Here is a 23,308-nt window from a genome sequence, read left to right as displayed (position 1 = left end):
TCGGCTCTGTGCTGACTGCCAGCTCAGAGCCTGGAGCCTGTTTCAGAGTCTGTATCTCCCTCTCTCTCTGACCCTCCCCTGTTCACGCTGTCTCTTACTCTATCCTAGAAATAAAATAAAAATATTAAAATAAATAAAATAAAATAAAAACAAAAATAATTATTTGATTATTAAAAAACCTCTATTTTATTTAGAGTTAAATTCTGTAACTATACTTTCAAGGCAAACATTCTGTGAAATGCTCTGGTTTTATCTTGGGATACTTCACAGGATCATTCTATAGAAAAAAAATAAGTTAATAAATGCAAAGCAAAAACGCTGACAAAAATTAGAAGGCCTATACACGTTTTATTGGTTACTGGAATTGTTAAGGCACTTTGTTATCTAATAACATGTTTGTTCCACTATTTGCTAGAATATCATTCTAAATGTCAGATACCTCCAGCACATATCTGTTTTTTACCTTCCACATTTACCAATTCAAAAATTTATTCAATCCTACAGGAAAATGGGCTGTGAATTCTTCAGTAGATTACCTCTATATCCACCAAATCTGGTTATTTTCTAGTTTTAAAAAACTAAAATGTTTTGCACATCTCCTTTTTATAAGAAATAAATTTAACTTTTACATGATGACTCAGGCTATGATGGAAATCAGCTACGCACTATGACTAAATGGCCTCACAGGTTTTAGGTGTCTAAATGCTAAATGGGCTTAAACCGCTACATCTCTGTAATTCTGTTGTTTATCACTCTTAACTTTCAAATCCACTGTCAATGATCTTTCCCTGTCTGGACTAATTCACTTTTTAATTTGTCATGGGGTTAAAAAACAAATCATCATGTTTCTGACTCAAATAACACTGACTAAATGGCCTGCCAAGCCTTTTTATACACAGTTTCATTTATTCCACATAATTCCTGTTAGAATGGTAGCCAATAAAAAAAAATTAGCAGAATTAGCAGTTCTCACTAAAGACTTAAAAAAAAAACCCTACTAAAATACAGGAACTTAACTGGTGAATAGAGTTGGGGGCTAGATTTTTTTGATTTTTTTTTGTTGTTATTGTTTGCTTTTTCAGGGAAGGTTCTATTTTCTTTGCTAGGTGTCTTTATAACTCACTTCCTGTTCTAATTCAGATTGTTCAATCTGGGAGCTATGGGAAAACTGGGGTCACTGAACTATGTGCTATCCATGAACTACCTAACTTAGAGCAACGCTAGAAAAAGTTATATATTTAACACAATAGACCTACCTGCGCACTAAGATTTTTCTAAAGTAAACTCTAAGCCCAACAAGGGGCTTGAACTCAAGGTCTGATATCATACATCACATGCTCCACGGACTGAGGCAACTAGGCGCCCCACCTCCATCCACTCACTAAGATTCTTATATAAAGCTCATAGAAATGAGAGCTGGATTACAAATTAGGACTTTCACATTTGCAATTATATTTATATTGATTGATGTATGTAATCTTGCTATTTTAATAACAGTTGCTTAAAAATATTCTTATTCGAGGGGCGCCTGGGTGGCTCAGTCGGTTAAGCATCCGCTCACGGTTAGTGGGTTCAAGCCCCGCATCCAGCTCTGTGCTGACAGCTAGCTCAGAGCCTGGAGCCTGTTTCAGATTCTGTAACTCCCTCTCTCTCTGACCCTCCCCTGCTCACACTGTCTTGCTGTCTCTCTCTCTCTCAGAAATAAATAAAACATTTTTAAAAAAATTTTAAAAAATAAAAAACACTAAAAAAATTGTCTTGATTAAAACAAATTGGATTGTTAAATCTGAACGTGAGAAGGAGTACTTCTTAAATTAAGAAGGAAAAATTTTCACCATTAAATTTATCAAGACACTGAAAAAAAATCCTTTTCTTTTAGTTTTTTTCTCAGTAAAATGGCAGTATTTCTCTCAAAAAAATGAAAATCTTACAAGAGTGTTTACGTCTAGTAATATGCAAAAAAATAAATAAAACCCACATAAGTCAGGGAAAAATATGTTCTGCACGTTTTAAAATAGAAGCTATGATTCCTCATATTAAGGCATAATATAAGCCATAGCCTTCAAAAGGAGGGTTCTAAATGTAAAAAACTATAGAAATTTCTCTTTAACAGCCATTTCACTTTAAGGGCCATTTTTATGCTCCATATTTTAAGCTAGACTTGTGAAAGAATGCTTACTTCTTTATTTTCAGCCATTCCAATACACTGACAAATGTTATACCCCACGTTCACTTCCTCAAAGAACTTAGAAGAACAAATACATTGTTTACACATCACAAATATGACTAATACCAAGCTGCACACGCACAGACTTTCAGGCACTTGTAACTTAAAGGTAACCATTAAAACAAAACAGCTTTATAATTCTAACCACCTAAAATTCCAGAACTAAAAAGTACTATAAATTCCATCCTCAAAACCACTTTCCTAGAAGCGACACAGTCCAAAACTGAGAGAACTTTATTCAGTGCCACAGTACTTGATGGCTATGCTTAGATGTCAAAGCTTTGCTATAGGCAAAACAGCAGGGAAGAAGTAACCCTGTGTTACGCTGCTACATACTCCTGGGCAGCATTTTTAAAAATTGTGAAAACAGCCGTTCTAATTCAAACAGAATTTACTCATGATTTAAGCTACAGTTCGATCGGCAATGCTAAAACTGCCTGACATGTCATTTTTCCTTAAAAACCAGTAATACTTTCACAGTACATTTTCAACGTATATTTATAATAAACATCATTATATCCTTATGGTCACACGAAGATCTACTTTTCAACCAGTCTCCATGTTGTGCCACTGTCAGATCAACTGCATATCAATAACTAAACAAGTAGGACCATCTATTTTAAATAAATACTTTCGGAAAATTATATAGCTAGCTTACGTTTTAAAAGAAAACTGCCTAGCCCTGTCTGAAACGGACGCTCATGAATTTGCCATTTTCTCATGTTAAAACATTTTGCAGTCACTTGATCTGGCCAAAAAACGTCAACGCTCCTGATTTTATCATTTGCTGCAGGAAAAAAAAGAATATGGCTGAAAATTCTTTCCGAAGGGTGGTGGTATTCCAAAGAGGACCCCAGAAAGCACTTGAGAATACGGAGCGGTGCGGAGAGCACCTTACGAAACAGCACACTTCGGGCCCTTGCACACTAACTACCTCATTTCCCTAATAGGGATGAAAAGCTCAGGCCTCTGGTAGCTTCCAGCTGACGCCAATGCTCTCCACACCCCTTTTTTGACAGGATTTTCTGGCGCTGGAGCCTGTGTCACACATACGAATTCCGTGACCACGTATAAACAGTCTAATAATCAATCAAAGATCTTTTACAAGACCAACCCCTTCGCGACCCCTCCCCTCCCACGTCCCTCCGTAGTCCAGTACACCTAAGCGAGTACTCTAGACCGGATTCTACAAATCTTGCAGCGCATTAAATGGGAGATAGAAACAATGTTTAAAAATGAGTTTCGGGCATTCCCCTCGAGGCCACCGAAATTACAGGCTCCATTTCCTGTCCCCAAAGGGGAGGCAAAATCGCCCGCCGAGAATGGGACGCCTCCCGCCCCCTTCAGGCTGGCGCCCCCGGCCCCCGCAGTCCCCCTGCCCCGGCCCCGCAGGCGCGAGGAGGTGGCGGGGACCCGGGGCGCCCTCCCCTCCCCTCCCCCTCCCCCAGCGCCGGCACCCACCTCGCGGCAGCGGCTTCACCTCCCCGTTCTCCTCCCGGGCGGCCCCGCCGGCCTCGCCTGCCCCGCCGAGGCCGTGCCTCCGCCTTTCCTTCTCTCGCTTCTCCTTGGGTCGGCGCGGCTTAGCGTTGGCCGAGGAGGCGGCGGCCGGGAGCAAGAGATGGTGAGGCTGAGCGTGCAGCAGCGTAGGAGGGACCAGCAATTTGCGCGGCACCGGCTGAGACGAGGAAGCAGAGGCTGACGAAGGGACCGCGGTGCCAGCGGAAAAAGAAAAACTGCTCCGAGCAGAGGACGGGGAGGGGGCAGCAGACAGACCGGGAAAGCTCCAAGACGCAGGGCTGCCATAGCTCTGAGGCGAAGGTGCCGCCAGCTGCTGCAGCTGCCTGCTGTTCCCGCCGCTGCTTCCTTCTCCGTTCAATCTCCTCGGCGCCTTCTTCTCCTCAGTCCGGACCTTCTTGGCCGACAGAGGACCCGGTGGGTCCCGGAAGGGGGGCTGCAATTTGCCAAACGGCTCTTTCTCCGAGACGGCGGCGGCGGCGGCGGCGCCGTGCACTGGGCTCGGCGGTTCCGCCATTTTGCGCTCCTGTTGTATTTACTCTCCTCGGCTCCCGGGCGCGGGGGAGGGGCGGGCCCTCAGCGAGGGGCGGGGGAGGGGCGGAGCGGACCGGCCACCGGTAAAGCCCTCCATTGGACGAACTATGCTGAGGGATCCCTCTGGGAGCCAACCAAAGGCACGGATCTGGAGCCTAGGAGGCGGGATTGTCAAGCGGACCACTTTTGGAGGTCAAAGCTCCGCGGGGCGCGGCTTACTGGCGGAGCGAATTGTAAGGGGAGGGTCTTCACTTGTCGCCAGCGTGAACTCCAGTGTCCTGTGTTTGGAATGGACCCCCAAATCTGCCCCGGCCTAGGTCGCACCCGTCTCCGTTTAGACTACTTTGTTTTTGTATCACTTTCTCCTCCTTTTTATCTTGGAGTCCCTTTGGTCCGTCCCTGTGTCTTCGCTCTCAGATATCCGAGTTTCTCAGATGCTCAGCTCAGGGGAGAAAATTGTATGCGGAATTAAGTCCTTCCTTCTTTAGGCAGTTGGATGGGTGGGACCAAAAGTCACTTGGTGTCCCGACCAGATTCGTTACTGTTGCTAAAATCGTCAGCTCTAATGCTTTGAGAGAGATAACTTCCTGCAAACCCAGAACTTTCGGATTACTTCCGAGCTTGAAGGTAAGACCCCCCACACCCCCCGCGGAGAGTTTTTCTTTTAAACTTTTATGATACACCCGTAAAAACCTTAATTTTATTGCAGCTCTTACAACTGAAACTTGCTAAGAAAATTCCGTTAGTGACATTTATCGATGTTTGAAAAGCAAGTATTTTTTTAATTTTTAATTTTTTTTTTTTGTAAAATAGCGGTTAGCACCCGGAGTGTTCGATGTTGTATAATCGTGTGTTTTGATTTATAGCTTAGAAGGTAAGGAATTGGGGGAGATGAGTTACAGTAATACGGTTGTAAGATTGTAACTCTGACATGATATTAACAAGTCAAAGGAACAGAGGTAAAAATAAAAGTAGTCAAATTCAGGAAATGAGCAGTCGGAGAATATTCTTAAATCCTAAGAGGAGCCCAAGTTAACCTGTAAGTTTTTGGAAAACACTTAAAAGTAACTTTCCAGGATTACCAATTCTTGTGGCCAAATGAAGTTGGAACTTTTTTTTGTTTTCCCTTTTTTGTTTGTTTAGAATACTTTGGAGTCAAAATTTAATATGGTCCTTTTTTTAGGTGCCTCAAATTTTTTAAATAATGAAAGTATTTACTTCCTTTAATACATATCAGTGAAAGAAAATGAAAACTTTGTGACTAGAATCGAGTGTCAGCATATGTCTTCACGAAAAGTAACATTGGTAGAAAAGTGGACAGAGAGGATGGGGCTGGAAATCATCAGCTTTGAGACCTCAGTCACAATGGTTTATCTGTCAGAACTTATATTTTACTGGAGTAAATTCAGTTTCATTACCTCTAAGGTCTCTTCCATGTGCTAAACTTCTGCCATATTCAAGCTTTTACAAAGTCACACTGAAACCATTGCAATTAGAATAGCCTCTTAATTGTTGACCTTCCAGATGCATAAATGTGTCTCTTATGTATGTTAATAGGATACTTGGAAACTTGTGCCATTTATTTTCTTTTCTCCCACTTAGAAGTCTAGAACATCTAACTTTGTAAAGGCCCAGCTACAGTGTACTCTGGCCTTCAGGAATTTGTTTCTGCTTGCGCTATATATAGTCTTTTATACTGTTAGACATTCTTACCAGTCCTAACCTTAAATTTGCAGAGCTTGGGCAAGTGTGGCTTAGAGGCTCACATACTATGTGTCTAAATATTTAAGTTATAAATCAAGATAACAAACTATCATAAAAAAATATATATTCTGGGGCACCTGGCTGCTCAGTCAGTGGAGCGTGCAACTCTTGATCTCAAGGTTGTTAAGTTTGAGTCCCACGTTGGGTGTAGAGATTACTTAAAGAATGAAATCTTAAAAAAAATAAAAATAAAAAATGTAATCCACTCTACTCTTTGACATATCTACTAAAATAATGATCTGGAAGGCCAGATTTAAATTTAGAATCCTCAGATTTCATGGGGCGCCTCGGTGGCTTAGTCGGTTAAGCGTCCGACTTTCGCTTAGGTCATGATCTCGCGGTTCATGGGTTCGAGCCCCGCGTCGGGCTCTGTGCTGACTGCCAGCTCAGAGCCTGGAGCCTGTTTCAGTCTGTGACTCCCTCTCTCTCTGACCCTCCCCTGCTCACGCTGTCTCTCTCGCTCTCTCTCTCCTAGAAATAAAAAAATTAAAAAAAAAAAAAATAAAAAAAAAAAAAGAATTCTCAGATTTCTAGCATTCTCAGATGCATCCCAATGCATCCCATTCTCTTCCCATTCCCAGTTTCTTCACCCACCACTCCAGAAGAGACCATGCATGTGTGCATTCAACATGTCCAAGCTTATGTCCACATCCTTCACTATCTGCAGATAGTGATGTGTAATCAGCAGCTCTGTCTGTCCTCTCATGTGGGCAGACATGGCCCCTTGATCTCATGGACTCCTTCCACTTTGCAATTGGAGGAAGATCTTTCCAGGTAATTCAGTTATGTGTTATCAGGGTTCAATTAACTGTTTTCTCTCCTGTGTAATCAGCCATTCCCTTTCAATTAGATCATTCCTCATAACATTAGGAAAGAATTCCCACCACTATCACCGATTCCTGTTGGCTTAATCTCTGCTACCTTACTGAAACCATCCACTCTTCTCCACATCCATTGTTGTCACCCTACTCAAAGTACTGCCTCCTCTCATCGGGATGACTACACTGAACTTTTCTGTGATCTCCCTATATTCTTATTTTCTCAAATATGTTCTCCATTCTACCCAGAATGTTCTTTTCAAAACCTAAATATGATAATGGCTCTTTCCTTGCTTCACACCTGCCAATGGCTTCCATTCCTTTTAGTATAAAGAGCAAATCCTTAATATCATCTACAGGACATATCATGATCTAGGACCTTCTTCTGTATCAAGGTAAAAACTCTTTAGTTTCTAGAGTGCACTAGAATATCTAGAATGCACTTGAATATCTTTCAGCCTAAAAATATCACATATGTATTTTCCACTGCCTGGAATGCTTTTCTCTTTACCTGATGCTTCTGTGATGGTTTGGATAATGAGCATAATGGAGGCAGATATCATGAATGCCTCCAATATTTCTAACCTGCATGACTTGATGGACAGTGTTACCATTCACTGAGCTAAAAAATATTGGAAAAGTGACAAGTTTGGGCTACTCCTTGACCTTGGACATGATGAACATGAGATGCTGGTGAGAAGTCACATCCTTTGGATCTCAGCTTAAACCAGTTCTCACTTGTTTAGAAAAGCCTACTTTTTGGGGCGCCTGGATGGCTCAGTCGGTTAAGCGTCCAACTTCAGCTCAGGTCATGATCTCCTGGTTCGTGGGTTCGAGCCCCGCGTTGAGCTCTGTGCTGACAGTTAGTTCAGAGCCTGGAGCCTGCTTTAGATGCTGTGTCTCCCTCTCTCTCTGACCCTCCTCTGCTCACGTTGTCTCTCTCTCAGAAATAAAGAAAACATTAAAAAAATTTTTTTTTAAAGCCTACCTTTTCTTCCCCGTCAAGACTATATTCCTTCCTTGTTTGTTCCTGTTCTTTTCATCCCCATTTCTTTTTCTTTTGTTTGTTGTTGTCAACCCACTGATAATCTTTCCCACACCTTTGCATCCTCTCCTCTATAACAAGCTCTGTTGAAAACATACCATCATATACCCTGCTTCTCCATCTTGTTTGCAACCTTGAGGACACAGTCTGTACATTTGAAAGTTGTTCCTTCTCAGGGTGCCTGAGTGGCTCAGTCAGTTAAGCGTCCGACTCTTAATTTCAACTCAGGTCATGGTCTCACATCAAACCCCACATCAGGCTCCATGCTGGTCTTGAGCCTACTTAAGATTCTCTCTCTCCTTCTCTCCTCCCCCTCCTCCACTCACTCTCTAAAAAGAACAGAAAACTTGTTCCTTCTCTCTGAGGTGGGGATCGCTTCCTCGGTTCTACATCACAGAGTTTCAGGTTATTTGTACTCTTTCAGTGTCATGTCAAAAGCCCTCCCTTCTATCAGATTTTTGTGGTATGGCTGTACCATCCTTCACTGATTTCCTGATCCTTTTGCCAAACTTAATGAAGACTTAGATACTTTTCTCATGTTCATGCCCTCTACCCTTCAGCTAACATTTTTGTTGACCTCAGTGTCCGCACTAATGAGCCATCCAGTATTCTTGCCTCAGTGTTTCTTCTTGGACTTGCATTTCCATCTGTTTCAATACCAAAGTAGACCTTCCTTGATCCTTTTCATCACTCTTCCATCTCTGAAATCCTAAACTGCAGTGTTTAAATATTCACATTCTTCACTCCTCTATACCATTTCCTTCCCTTCAACCTCAAGAGTACTCACAGACTCTAGATCTTTCTTTTTTACTTAATTATGATTGCCAAGTAAAATATAGGAAAGACACCCAGTTAAATTTGGATTTCAGATAAACACTGAATAAATTTTTAACATAAGTATGCCCCATACAGAATTTGGGATGTATTTATACTAAAAAGATAATCTTTAAAAACATTTTTTTTTTATTTTAATGTTTGTTTATTTTTGAGAGAGAGGTAGAGTACAAGGGGAGGGCAGACAAAGAGGAAGACACAGAATCTGAAGCAGGCTTCAGGCCCTGAGCTTTCCGGAAAGAGCCCAACACAGGGCTCAAACTCCTGAACCATGAGATCATGACCTGAGCTGAAGTTGGACGTTTAACCCACTGGGCCACCCAGGCACCTCTAATTTTTTTAATGTTTATTTATTTTTGAGAGAGAGAGAGAGACACAGAGTATGAGCAGGGCAGGGTTGAAGAGAGAGACAGAATCTGAAGCAGGCTCCAGGCTCCAAGCTGTCAGCACAGAGCCAACATGGGACTCAAACCCATGAACTGTGAGATCACGAAATGAGTGAAGTCAGATGCTTAACTGACTGTACCACCCAGGCACCCCAAAAATGCTCTTTATTTATCTGAAATTTAAATTTAACTGGATGCTCCTTTTTAATTTTCTCAATAAATCTGGCAGTTCTATAGTAATCCATCCTTTCTATACTTTCTTCACTCTCCAACCTAGAGTCTATAGTATGTAATTGGTAGCAAACATTTACTAGCATCTCGGCTCCTCACACACTCTAATTCTCTTCATCTCCATGCTGCTGGTAACATCTATACCTTCTCTGTAGAGAAGCCTGAGCATTGTTCCCTCTTTGCCATTTAAATGTTTGGGATTGTTAGCCATATGTCCCTCCTCTTGATCTCACTTTGCACACTTTTATGTGATAGTATGCATCACAGTGTCTTCTGCTAGCTCATAAATGCTGACAGTTCCAGACTTCCCTCCTGCCTTAACCTTGTATCTGATTACTGACTCTTATCCAGATGCCGAGTGGACATTGCCGCCCGTGTGGCCACAAACACCTCCGAGTTCATACCACCCATTCCCATCCCCCCCCTGTGTCATCTCCTACATTCCTTATCCTTCAGGCTACAGACTTGGGAATCTTTGACTTCTTTTTTCTCCCTTCCTCCACGTTCAATTGGTCACTGTCTCTCCTTTCTTACTGCTGCTTCTTGCCTTTAGGCCTCAAGTCAGCTTGGGTTTTGTCAATGATTTCCTTACTAACTGGTCCCTGTCTTCAGTCTTCCATCTTCTAAACTATGCTTCATGCTGCTACCAAATTGTATTTCTAAAGTAAATTTGGGGGTGCCTCAGTGGCTCAGTTGATGAAATGTCCAACTCTTGATTTTGGCCCAGGTCATGATCTCATGGTTTGTGGGTTCAAGGCCCACATTGGGATCCACGCTGAAGTGCAGAGCCTGCTTGGGATTCTCTCTCCCTCTCTCTCTCTCTCTCTCTCTCAGAAATAAATAAATTTTTTTAAAAAAAACAAACTTTAAAATGTAAACTCAGGGGGAGCCTGGGTGACTCAGTCGGTAAAGCGTCCAACTTTGGCTCAGGTCATGATCTCACAGTTCGTGGATTCGAGCCCTGCGTCAGGCTCTGTGCTGACAGCTCAGAGCCTGGATCCTGCTTCAGATTCTTTGTCTCCCTCTCTCTCTGACCCTCCCCTGCTCACTCTGCCTCTCTCTCTCTCTTTCTCTCTCAGAAATAAGTTAAAAAACATTTAAAAATTTAAAATGTAAACTCAGTTATTCTTCAGTCTCTTCAGGAATTCCCTTTTGCATATGGAATAAAAGTCACACTTTTGAGTGTAGATAAGAGCCATTCTTGATATATAATCCCAGCACTGTCTTTCTCACTCTATTACAGCTTCCCTCTATTTCATCTGTTCAGAACTATAATTGCCAAAAGAGTTGCACTCCCTGTCCCCATATGCATTCTGTTTCCTCTGCCTGGAATACAGTAATAAAGGTCTGCATACCTTTTCAGATTTAGTTTAAATATCTCCCTTGTGTGTTGTTCACTGACTGGTCAGTGACAATTGGGCATTCCTTTGTGCCACCATCATTCTGCATAGGATCATTGGTCTCTGCTTTTAACCCATAAGTTCCTCTTTGACAGAGATAATGCAGTATTTATATTTGTGTGCATAGTATCTGGGATATGGTCAGTGTTCAATGAATGTATATTGAAAAGACATCTATAAAGTGCAGGTTTGTGATCTTTACAGTTAAGATGGGGACCTGGGGCTACAAACTTGAATACAAAGTGGTCTTGGTAGATAGAAAAATTAAGGCAAACTGAATGTAGTCTAGTAAGAAGTGGTGAGGACTGTGGAAAACTAGGAATACTTGCCTTATCAACAAGCTATATTTGCTTCTCAAGTAACTGATTCTTTCCATATGGAAATGTAGTGGGCCTACTTGCTAAATATCTAGACCTTTTTAATGTCTAGATATTACACGTTTCCTAAGAAACTGTGTAATCCAAACAAAACTTATCTGTGAGTCATGTAACCCAGTCCGACTTCTGATCTAGAAAAGAACAACTTAATTTGCGTAAGGTAGCTTTTGAGAGTTTTGTTTGTTAATTCACAACCCTACCTTTGTCAGTTGCTGGAATAGATGCTAATTAAATGCGCTTGACCCTTGAAGGACACCAATGTCAACTATATGGGTCCACTTATACATGGATATTTTTGAGTAAATGCAGTACGGTGCTATAAATGTATTTTCCTTATGATTTTCTTAATATTTTTTCTAGCTTACTTTATTATAAGAGTACAGTATATAATAGAAACAATATACCAAATATATAATAATTGATTGTTATTGTTAAGGCTTCTAGTCAACAGCAGGCTATTAGTAGCTAAGTTTTTGGGGAGTCAAAGGTTATATGTGGATTTTTGACTGCACAGGTAACGGTTAGCACCTCTAGTCCCTTTATTGTTCAGGGGTCACTTTATACTCAGATTTCCAGCCATAATAAATGTTTGTTACCAGTGCTTAGAGCTGCCTGCTGCACCTCTTAGAATCTGTTCCTCTGTACATGACGCCCTCCAGTATTCCTGAGCTGAACTATATGTTCACTGTACCAGTATACTATCTTCTGGCCTTGTCCAGGTTCCTGACACCCTTGACTATAGGTCCTTGTGCTTTGTACAACCCTGTATTAACCTTAAAGACATCTCTTCTACCAGTCCATCTTAGACTTCTCTAAGTTCTGCTTCTACCACATTGATCTGCTCATCTTTATGTAGCTTTCTCTTTTGAGCTATTGCTTGTAAAGAGTGGTTCTGTGCTTTAGTGGTTCTGCCTGACCTTTACAGCTACCATGTTGTCATTTCTAATTTAGTCCACGTCTAGTACAGGGGCCAGCAAATTTGTTTTTAAAGAGTCAAGTAATAAATATTTTAGGCTTTGCAGACCACATAGTCTTTGTAGCAAATATTGTTTGTTGCACAGAAACAGCCATAGACAGCATGTAAATGAATGGGTGTGATTATGTTTCAGTAAAACTTTATAAAAATAGGAAGCGAGCTAGATTTCACTGCAAGAGATAGTTTACCAACTCTTGCTTTAGGATTTTGATTTCTACTTTATACCATGTGAAAAGATAGTTGAATATCTCATCCCACACTCCCCTCATGCTGCATCAGCCACCCAGGCACCCCTGTCTGTTCCTTAATCATGAGACCCTTTGCCCATTCCTGCCTGAGACACTTTGCCCTCAATGTTTCCCTTGCCTGGAATGCTTCCTCCTTCCCACTCGCAACCCTTCTTGCAGATTCCCTACAGCCTTTCTTCCTTGACCATTCAATTGAAGGTGGTTCTCTTTTCATCATTCTCTATCACAGTATTCTTTCTTTCAGAGTACCTATCATAGATTATAATTACTTTACAATTATTTCTTTACTTTTTATCATCTCCCTCAGTAAACAGTAAGCTCCATAGGACACAGACTATCTTTTTTTTATTCGCTCTGATTCACCTATGTATCTGTAGAATCTAGCAAAATACCTTATATGCGTTCAGCACTCAACAAATGTTTATTGGACATATCAGTATAGACAAATCAGTCAGTGAGTCAGTCTGAATTATTATTTTTTATGAATATAATTTATTGTTAAATTGGCTTACATACAGCAACTCCAAATGCTCATCCCAACAAGTGCCCTCCTCAATGCCCATCACCCACTTTCCCCTCTCCCCAGGTCATGATCTCACTGTTGGTGGGTGCAAGCCCTGCATCAGGCTCTGAGCTATTGGCCTGCTTCCGATTCTGTGTCTCCCTCTCTATCTGCCCCTCCCCTCCTTGCACGAGTTGTCTCTCTCTCTTTCTCTCTCTCTTTCTCAAAAAAAAATTTTTTTTAAATTTAAAAACACATAGAAAAGTAACCAAATAAAAATGAGGTGCCTGAGTGGCTCAGTCAGTGGAGAGAATTATCTGTTAAATTCAGCAGCCACTTTCAGTTCAGTTGGATATCTCAAAAACATTTCAGATTTATCATTTGGTTCCTTCTCACAGTATTTTACAGGTTCCTCCTCTTCTCAAGCATTATTAAGTGGTAGAGGCCCTCAAGTTTCAATTCAAGGATGCATTTTTCCCCCCTCACATTATTTTTCCTGGCCAATCTCAAACATGCCATAACTTTGGTAAATTGGCTTTATAGTTACAGCTCCCCAGTGAACATCTCTAAACCTGACTGCTCCTCTGTGTTTGTGACCTAACTACTCAGCATCTTCCACAAGTATGTCAAAGACACCTCAAACTCAACATTTCTATGGCAGAGATGGCTAGTGTGTGTTTTCCCCCTTCTTCTTACTACCTGAACCTTTATTTCATTTAGTTTGCAATGTACCTAGCTTAATAAGAAAAAAGTAGCCTGCCCAACCTCCCTTACTCTTGGAGATAGCAACGATATGGTGGAAGTCTTTGGGTGAGGCTTTAAGGAAGCCTCTTTAAGGGTGGGAAGAGACACTTAGCCTGTTTTCCCTTCCCCCTTTCTCTTCTGCCAGGAACTTGGATAAAGGATAAAAAAGAAAGGACAGTAAATGATCAAGATTGAAAGCTTTCAGCCCATGTATTTCTTTATTCAACATTTTAGATGAATTGAATGCTCTCTTCTTAACCAGTAATATTTTCCAACAAATATGAGCCAACCACTTGCTCAACCACAATCTTCTTTCCAGTTTGAGTATATACTCGAGTTCACCAGAAGGAGAGCAAAGTAGAGGAAATCGAAGTTAAAAATTATAAGTGAGGGAGTGGCCCACTGTTTAAAGGCTTTAGTGTAGAGCCAGAAGGAACCACAAAGCAGAAAGAAGGTATAAAGAGTAAAAGGGGCCTATAGAATAAATAGAAACCATCCACAAATATGTCTCTTCTGGAGTTAATTTTGCTGCTAGAATTTTAATATGAGAGGACATCAGATCATTTTAGAAAGGGATAGGAAGCCTATTAAGATGTATGACAGGAGTCTTACTCAACGTTGTAAAGCTCTTAAAAGCATGTTTTGTCATTCCACTTAGCTCTCTGGGAAGAAGGAACATTTTTAGCTGATGTCTGGTGGGTAGAGGGTAAAGTCTATTATAACCATGAAACCTAGGTATGGCAAGAAGGTGTAAAGAAAAATGATAAACTAATAGAATGTTTGGATTAAACAACCAACCCTGTACCCAATTTGTGAATAATTTTTACCACATATCCTTTCCTTTCAAACAGGAAAATTTCACCTCCAGAATAACTATTCTCAGCTTTATAGATGTAGCCACACTGTCAGACCATTACTGTGGGTAGAAGGGTAATATTTACTGAGTGCCTCATACAAGCCTCTTATTTGTGGACATTTCACTTTGTCCCGTGCTTTCAGAAAAGTTTTCCAAGGCACTTCAAAGCTGAGCTGGAATGGCACATTCATTCTGACTCTAAAGCAGTTTTCTTTCTAATGTGTCCTGTCTTGCAAGGGAAAGCAGAAGTTTAAAGCATCAAAAAAATTTTTAATGTTTATTTTTGAGGGGTGGGGGTTGGGGACAGAGGACCCAAAGCAGCCTCTGTGCTGACAGCAGAGAGCCCCACGAACTCAGGAGCTGTGAGATAATGACCTGAGCCGAAGTCCACCACCTTGCTGACTGACCCTCTAAAGCATCAGATTTTAAATTCAAACATTAACCAGGCCTTTTTAGAAGTTTCATTCAATTAAATTGCTATCTTCAGAAAACAGTCATTCAAAAAAGATACCATGTTTCTTAGGGCACTGTTGCTTTTTATCTTTCAGAAAACAATAGGCCATGATTACTTCTAGAGGAAGTGTTAGTCAGGGAGAGTCGGGGAAGACCAACAGACCTATAGAAACAGTGGCCTCAGCTTTTAGAGGAACTTTATAATCAGTTGCCCAGAGAAAGTCTGGGTAACCTGAACATCCCGAAGCAAGTCTAACAGATTCCAAGGGGCAAGGGGCATGTCCTACAGTTAGAAGAAAACAGTTTTGTGTAAACACTGCACCTAGAACCAAGAAATTAGACAGCTGTGACTATCACAAAATTATCATTTCATTATTTTAGTCTTACAGATTTTGCTTTGAAAAGCTTTTCGGTATAATTTATGTACAGAGCCTTGAAGTAACATGTATCTTGCCGTAGATTCAAGTGCTGGCTCTTCCTGATTCCCATCAGATGAATAACTATTTCTATACCATTTGACTGAAAAATAGATGTATAATTAAACAGCTAAACTAAAGAACCATCAAATACATAGCCACTTTTTTAGTTAACTTTTAAATCTAACACAAGCTACATTGCAATTCCTATTCTTTTTTTTTTTTTTTTTTAAGAATTTATTTTTAAGTAATCTCCACACCCAGCATTGGGCTCAAACTCACAATGCTTAGATCAAGTCACTCACTCCACCGACTGAGCCAGTCAGGCACCGTTGTAATTCCTGCTCTTAGAATTTTAATTTTCTTTTCTCTATATTAGATTTTACTGCCTGATAAATACTATTGTCACTAGGAGTTTTAACATGTATTAGTGATGAGGACCAAAAAAAAAAAAAGGTACAAATCTAGTACCTGGAAACCTTGAATACCAAGGCACAAAGCCTCAGGGCAAAATTTGCTATATCCAGTCTTGCCAGCAGAGATGGACAAGTCCAAGTGCCAAAGTGGATAACTTTGTTTTTGTAAAGTTATTGTAACTTGGGTAGAATTTGCCTTGAAGTCTTAATCTTGCCATCTGAGTTCACAAATCCTAGCAGTGTACGTTGCTCATCACTTTGATACTGTCACAAGTGTGAGGAGTATAGGATGTTCAGTCTCTCCAACTTCTTCACAGTGAACTGTCAGCACATAGGCACAGGGGTTAGAGTCACAAAAGTTGTAAATACCAAGGGAAGTGCTTCAATGAATATCATAGGAAATAAGCCTAAAATAATGCAGCACCAATATCACTACAGGTATGCAGTCATCATGTGTTTTGCTTATAAATGAATAAATAACTTAGTTTGGGGATTAAATACTGTTTCTGATACTCCAGGTAGAAGCATTAAAACAGAAAAACACAAATACATTAGTGGCAAATGACACAGATGTTTTTGAAGATGTGAAGGACATCATTATTTCTAGTGGGATACTAATAATGCCTGTTACCCCTGTATAACTAATTGAAAATATAAATCATATTTACCTCAACTCACATTGCCTCTTCTGCCTCCCAGGATAATCTGTCATGTTTATGATGAGAGATTTTAGTAATTAAAAAAATTTTTTTGCTATTCAGTGATATCATTTTCTACAGTTTCTTTTTTAAAATTTTTTTTTTAAATGTTTTATTTATTTCTAGGAGAGAGAGACAGCGTGAACAGGGGAGGGTCAGAGAGGGAGTCACAGACTGAAACAGGCTCCAGGCTCTGAGCTGGCAGTCAGCACAGAGCCCGACGCGGGGCTCGAACCCACAAACCGCGAGATCATGACCTAAGCGAAAGTCGGACGCTTAACTGACTAAGCCACCCAGGTGCCCCATTAAAATATTTTTTAAACTTAAGCATTTTTTTAAATGTTTTATTTATTTCTGAGAGAGAGAGAAAGAGAGACAGCATGAGCAGGGGAGGGTCAGAGAGAGAGGGAGATACAGAATCTGAAACAGCTCCAAGCTCTGAGCTAGTTGTCAGCACGGAGCCTGACGCAGGGCTCGAACCCACAAACCGTGAGATCATGACCTGAGCCGAAGTCGGACGCTTAACCAACTGAGCCACCAAGGTGCCCCTACATTCTTTGATATACTACCACTTATGCTAGAGGTGCTTGCTTCTCTTACTTACTACCTATTATGAATTCCCTTTTTCAGTTTATTTTCAAGTAATTATTAGTCTGCTTTTTATTTTCCTTGTGCATTCGGTATTTAGTTAGCAGGTGCTTATTTTTTGTTTGTTTTTATTTAAGTAATCTCTATACCCAACATGAGACTTGAACTCACAACCCCAATATCAAGAGTCTTCAGATGCCCCCAGTTAGCAAATACTTATTGAGCATCCACATGCTGTTCCTCACAGAGCAAACCTTACTTTCTAGTCACAAGATCTGTTTCCAATAAGCCTTTCAGTGGTGCTTCATTATTGAAGACTCTTCTCTCATTTCTTACTCATTTATTCATACACAAACAGTAGAGAGTATCTGTATGTACCCAGGACACCATGACAATATCAGTGAGAAAATAGATATAAAATTATAGCACGGTTGTTAAAATAATACAGTGGTAGCATGAAATATGTACATTGAAAATAGAAAAGGCAGATCAACGGCTGTGTCTGGAGAAACAGGGAAAAGCATTCTGGAGAAGACAGTGTTCAAGCAGAATTAAAAATTAGGAGGCAAAGAAGACAGAAGGACTTTTGAGGCTGAGGAAAGAGCATTTGGAAAAAGATAAGGAATGACATGTTCAATGTGCTACTCTCTGTAAGAACTTCATTGTAGTTCAAGTATAAAAGACATGAAGTGCCATAAAAGGAGAAGAGTCTCTCAAATGGGCTAGAGCCAGATTGCGAAAGGTTTTGCTCACGACTGCCTTGGCATGCTGAAGAGTCAGTGAACACATCTTATTAACTTAAGGGCTTTAATGAGGAAGAGTGAAAAATGTTCCTGTAACTGTGTTTCATTTCCTGCTAATTGCTCATGAGTTTCACCAGGTGCTGCTTCATGACTTTAGCCGAATAGTTCTGCTTAGCATACAGGACTCGTTTGCCTTTAGACTATCATGTAATACTTAAACACTCTTCCAGTTATCACAGCTTTCTCGCAAACTGAATAATAATAGGCACAATTTGAAATTTGAAATTAGATTTCCTTTGGCTCTTACTAGAAAATTGTTGGGATTTAAAATGTAATATTCATTTCACACAACTAATCTCTTCATTTAGCTGAAGTCATAAGTATTTCTATTTATGATTACTTTTTTATTTAAAAGCATACAAATACTTTGAAAGTAAAATCATTAAATACTTTTATGTTGGTCATACAACAATACTTAGGTAACTTCTTCTTGCTATTTCTCTATTTTTTTAAATTTAAATGTCTACGAAGAGATTTTGCCACACATATAAATGCCAAAGCAGGGGAAAATGGTTTAAAATACTGTTAAACTAAATAAAGCCAATGAAGGTTAAACCAGTGGTTATTCTTATGGGAGAGGCCAAGTCAATACTTACCCCATTCTTGAGAAGAAAAATCTGAATGTGGAATGTTTGTGGTATTAAAATAAGCCTTTCTTTAAGTTCAGGAAACATATATTAAGTACTTACTATATGCCAAACTCTATTTTAGTCACTGGAAATACAAAAATGAGTAAAATGTCTTTGGCCTCAATGGACTTGTCTACCAAAGTGTTAAATTGAAACATATAAAATTGCTTTTTTTAAGGTCAAAAATGGTCAAATATCAGTTCAGCCTAACATACATGTGTAAACAGATTTGCCATGATAGAGATAGGAAAGAGGTACTACACGCACTCGGAAAGTGCTTCATGCTGCCTAGAGCACTCAGTGAGAGCTTCCCAAAGGAGATGGCATTTGAGCTGAGTTTTAGAAAATGATTGGGAGTTCACTGTGTGTTTACAGGAAGCAAAGAGAATGAGGGCATTCCAGAAATAGGAAACAGCATGTGCAGAGTTGTTGAAGCGAGAATGAGCCCTAGTGTATGTGGGAAATTGCACATAGTTCACGCTGGTTGGAATGCCAGATATGCTGGGGGTGATAGGAGACAAGGCAGGTGAAGTAAGCAGAGGGCAGATGGTGAAAGGTTGGGTGTTTTAAGCCAAAGAACTTGATTTTATCCTTGAAATCTGTGAGATATGTGTAATCCAGGGAGTGTGCAAGGCAATCTGTCAGTATTCAGAAAGAAAATATTACTACTTATATGCATATATTTTTAAAGCTTATTTATTTATTTTGAGAGAAACAGAGACAGTATGAGTGGGAGAGGGACAGAGAGAAAGGAAAAGAGAAGCCAAAGCAGGCTCCACCCTGCCAGTGCAGAGCCCAACATGGGACTCGAACTCATGAAACGGTGAGATCGTGACCTGAGCCAAAAGCAAGAGTTAGACACTCACCCAACTGAGCCACCCAGGTGCCCATACTTATATGTATATTTACCTTTGCCTTATCTTTTTCAAACTTCCAATTAAATAGGGATTATAGGGGGCACCTGGGTGGCTCAGTCGATTAAGCATCTGACTCTTGGTTTCAGATCAGGTAATGATCTCATGGTTCGTGAGTTCAAGCCCCACATTGGGCTTTGTGCTGACAGCATGGAGCCTTTTTGGGATTCTCTCTCTCTCCCTCTCTCTCTGCCCCTCCCTTGCTTTCTCTCTAAAAATAATAAATAAATAAACTTAAAAAATGGGCATTATAATGTGTATAATTCCTAATGTAGTACTGGATGTAAATAACTTATAAATAAATAAATATACACATATTATGGTGTGTTATAGGTTGAATGGTGTTCCCCCAAAATTCATGTTCAAGTTCTAACCCCTAGTATCTCAGAATATGACTTTATTTGGAATAGGGTCCTTGCAGATATAATTAGTTAAGATGAGATCACACCAGAGTAGTGTGGGCCTCTAATCTAACTGGTGTCCTTATAAAAATAGATCATGCCACGTGAAGATGAAGGCAGATGTTGGATTGATACTTCTTTAAGCCAAGGAACTCCAAGATGGCAGGCATATCATCAGAAGCTATGAGAAAGGCATGAAACAGATCTTTCCCTGACAGCCCTCAGAAGGTACAAATCATGCTGAAACCTTGATCTTGGATTCTAGCCTCCAAAACTGTGAGACAATTTTCTATTGTTTAAGCCGTCTAGTTTATGGTACTTTGTTATGGTAGCCTTCGAAACTAATACATGGTGCATAGTCAAAGAGTTTGGAGACCCTGGTTAGAAAATGAGAGCCATGGAAGAGTTTGAGTACAAACTATATCTGTCCTGTCTTTATTCATGCTCTTTAATAACTTATTTTGCGGTGCCTGGGTGACTCACTCAGTTAAGCATCCGACTTCGGCTCAGGTCATGATCTCACAGCTCATGAGTTTAGCCCCGTGTTGGACTCCATGCTGACAGCTCAGAGCCTGGAGCCTGTTTCAGATTCTGTGTCTCCGTCTCTCTCTGCCCCTCCCCCACTCAAGTTCTGTCTCTCTCTTTCAAAACTAAATAAACATTGGGGCACCTGGGTGGCTCAGTCGATTAAGCATCCGACTTTGGCTCAGGTCATGATCTCATGATTCGTGGGTTCGAGCCCCACATCAGGCTCTGTACTGAGTGTTTACTTAGAGCCTGGAGCCTGCTTCGCATTCTGTGTCTCCTTCTCTCTCTGTCCCTCCTCTGCTCACACTCTGTCTCTCAAAAATAAATAAATGTAATAAATAAATAAATAAACATTTTTTTTAAATCTCCAAAAGAAAATGACTTATTTTAACTTGAAGAGATTTCTTAGCTTTTCAGTACTTCTATTAAAGGTACTATTGTTAGAAAACAATCTGTTCACCTTTGTGTTTGGTGTAGTTTATGTTGAAGGAGGAATTAGGAAATACTTGACCTTCAGTTCAAAACAGGGCCAGTTTTAGGGGAAAAAATTTACTTTAAGAACCACATGAGGCAGAAGTGGAGCTAAAATCAGAAGTAGGGCCCTACAAACAGAAGTCATAGCTGTCAACAGTTTGATAGTTTATCATTGGTGCTGGGAGGACTTTAGACAAAACATACGTTATTCTAGGTGTGTAATCTTCGAGTGCTAAAGACAGCCAGTCCTTTTTATGCAAGTTATACATAGTCATGTGCATGAGGTTCCAAAATAGTATGACTAAGACAGTTGTCAAGGCCAGGGGTAACACCTTCAACTCAGATGTGTCTCCTTAGAACCCTTGTGTGGGTCAGCAAAATCTGGAAGTCAGCAGTACTTTAATTAATTAGTATATTATTTAATATTAACTAATATATTAATATAAAGCCCAGGTCAGCAATATGTCAATTAATATGTCAGTTACTTATTCTGTTATATAGTAACACAAAATGTATTTACACATTAATGCAATGAACATATATATCAAATATTTTTGTTATTTTAGGTCTTTCTTGGCCATTGAATATTTGATCATTTATGGCCTTATTTATGCAAGTCAACGAAAGCATTTTGAAGTACTACTTTTTAAAAAATTCAAATGTATTTGTAATAGCTCTGCCATTCTTTAGACAAATAGTATTTTGACTTTTTAGTTTTGTAGAATCATTTCTTCACATAAACTCTTATGTGGAAGCCTAGCATAAGTATGCTCCTAACTGCATTAGCAGTTTACCCATCATAGAGACCTGGCCATTTGTAAAAATATAGCCTGATGTTTCAAATCTTGTTTCTTATATCTAGTCTGGAAATTCTATATTTTGTGGATATATTTTCTATACTCACTGTAATTTGTTAGCAGAATGAAAATGAAATTATATACAAGAGGTTAATAAATATGGTACTGACCTATGATCATAGAGCCTGTACTTGGAGTTGCTATCCAATAGTGGAACTAGATTTCTAAGAACACATCCATCATCTCTAATTTGGTCCCCTTTGTAACCAGTACAGCAGTCTGTGACCTACAGCTACTTGGTCCAGAATATAATGTCTGCTGTCCCTAGAAACGCATTTTTCTTACGAAGGAACTTCCTCTTTGTGCTTCCACTACTGTTCTTTTAACAATTTCTGTTTTTGCTCTATTCAACTACACATTTGCCACCTTTGGACTCAAAAACCTGTTCGTCCAGTTCAGTACATGTCGAGGTTTTTTTTTTTTTTTTTTTCACTCTCACTCATGACTTATAATCATATTACTGTAAGCTGATAAATATTTGGAACTATATGTACTTTTTGTGTGTTTAGATTGTTATAAAAATTAGCACTGTATGGAAAAGGTGGGGATTAGCAGTGGAGTCTTTCAGAATTAGAATTTTCACCTTCATGGTATTTATTGCATGGCTATTTTTAAAGAACAAAATAAGTAAGGTAGCCAATCTGACTGCCAGTAAATTACAATTCAGACTTTTCCACCTTTTTCCAAAATGTACATATAAAAGGACAGAAACAACAGGCTGTAATTTGGTCATTAGTGAATCTTTTCAATAAAAATATACCCAGAGTCTTTATTCTTTTTCTTGTTATTGAAGTATATATAGTCAACATATAGTGTTATATTAGTCTCAGGTGTACAATATAATGATTCTACAGTTCTATACCTTACAACCCAGAGTCTTGTATCAAATAATGTTTATTGAGGCCCTACCATATGCTCATTATGCTAAGTTTTAAGTATACAGTGGCAAATTAAATGAACATGATCCTGGCCTCATGGGATAGATACATTACAAATATACATACATACATAACACAAAAAAATATACAACATAATATAATAATAAAATATAATATTCTGGGGGCGCCTGGGTGGCTTAGTCGGTTAAGCGTCCGACTTTCGCTCAGGTCATGATCTTGCAGTTCGTGGGTTCAATCCCCGCGTCGGGCTCTGTGCTGACTGCCAGCTCAGAGCCTGGAGCCTGTTTCAGTCTGTGTCTCCCTCTCTCTCTGACCCTCCCCTGCTCACGCTGTCTCTCTCTCCTAGAAATAAAAAAAAAAAAAAAAAAGTAGCTAGGTAGAAACAACCACTAAAATACCACTATTTTGGGTATATTTTTATTGGATCTTAATCTTACAGTTTTTTTTAATACATTGCACTTATACAGTCTATTCAGTCTTTATTCTCTTCAGTCTATTCATGCTTTATTCTGCTTTTTAACTTATAGCACATGACAAGACAGGAGCAAAACTATTTATTGAATATTTTTATGTGTCAGGAATAAGATCCTATTGTTTTTAACCTGACTCTACAGTTCATATAGCAGGCCCTGTTCCTGATCTGCTTCACAGAGCCCATCTCTGGCTATACTGTTTGTCCACCTTACAACTGGATAAGCTGTGGGTAGATAGGTACTTCTGACTGCACAATAGTCTTTGTTAAGGGTGCCGGTTGAGCTCGCTCTTCCCTAATTGG

The 23,308-nt window shown here is 39.8% G+C and overlaps 1 protein-coding gene and 1 long non-coding RNA gene across 2 annotated transcripts in view; one reads left to right on the top strand and one right to left on the bottom strand.

Annotated features, from left to right (window-relative positions):
- Positions 1-4,285, bottom strand: part of RSBN1L (round spermatid basic protein 1 like) — a 73,504-nt gene extending 69,219 nt beyond the window's left edge. The window contains exon 1 of the mRNA XM_039239105.1: positions 3,689-4,285. Within this exon, the coding sequence (XP_039095036.1) occupies positions 3,689-4,259 (571 nt within the window). The 5' untranslated portion in view covers positions 4,260-4,285. The remainder of the gene's footprint in view (positions 1-3,688) is intronic.
- A 243-nt stretch (positions 4,286-4,528) lies between these two features.
- LOC120236342 overlaps positions 4,529-23,308 on the top strand; it is a 32,178-nt gene continuing 13,398 nt past the window's right edge. Inside the window, exons 1-2 of the long non-coding RNA XR_005529639.1 lie at positions 4,529-4,903; positions 19,870-20,003. This is a non-coding gene — a long non-coding RNA (uncharacterized LOC120236342). The remainder of the gene's footprint in view (positions 4,904-19,869; positions 20,004-23,308) is intronic.

Source organism: Hyaena hyaena, unplaced genomic scaffold (assembly GCF_003009895.1).
Source record: "Hyaena hyaena isolate Hyena2069 unplaced genomic scaffold, ASM300989v1 scaffold_152, whole genome shotgun sequence".
Taxonomy (NCBI): domain Eukaryota; kingdom Metazoa; phylum Chordata; class Mammalia; order Carnivora; family Hyaenidae; genus Hyaena; species Hyaena hyaena.
This window is presented reverse-complemented; position numbering and strand designations above follow the sequence as displayed.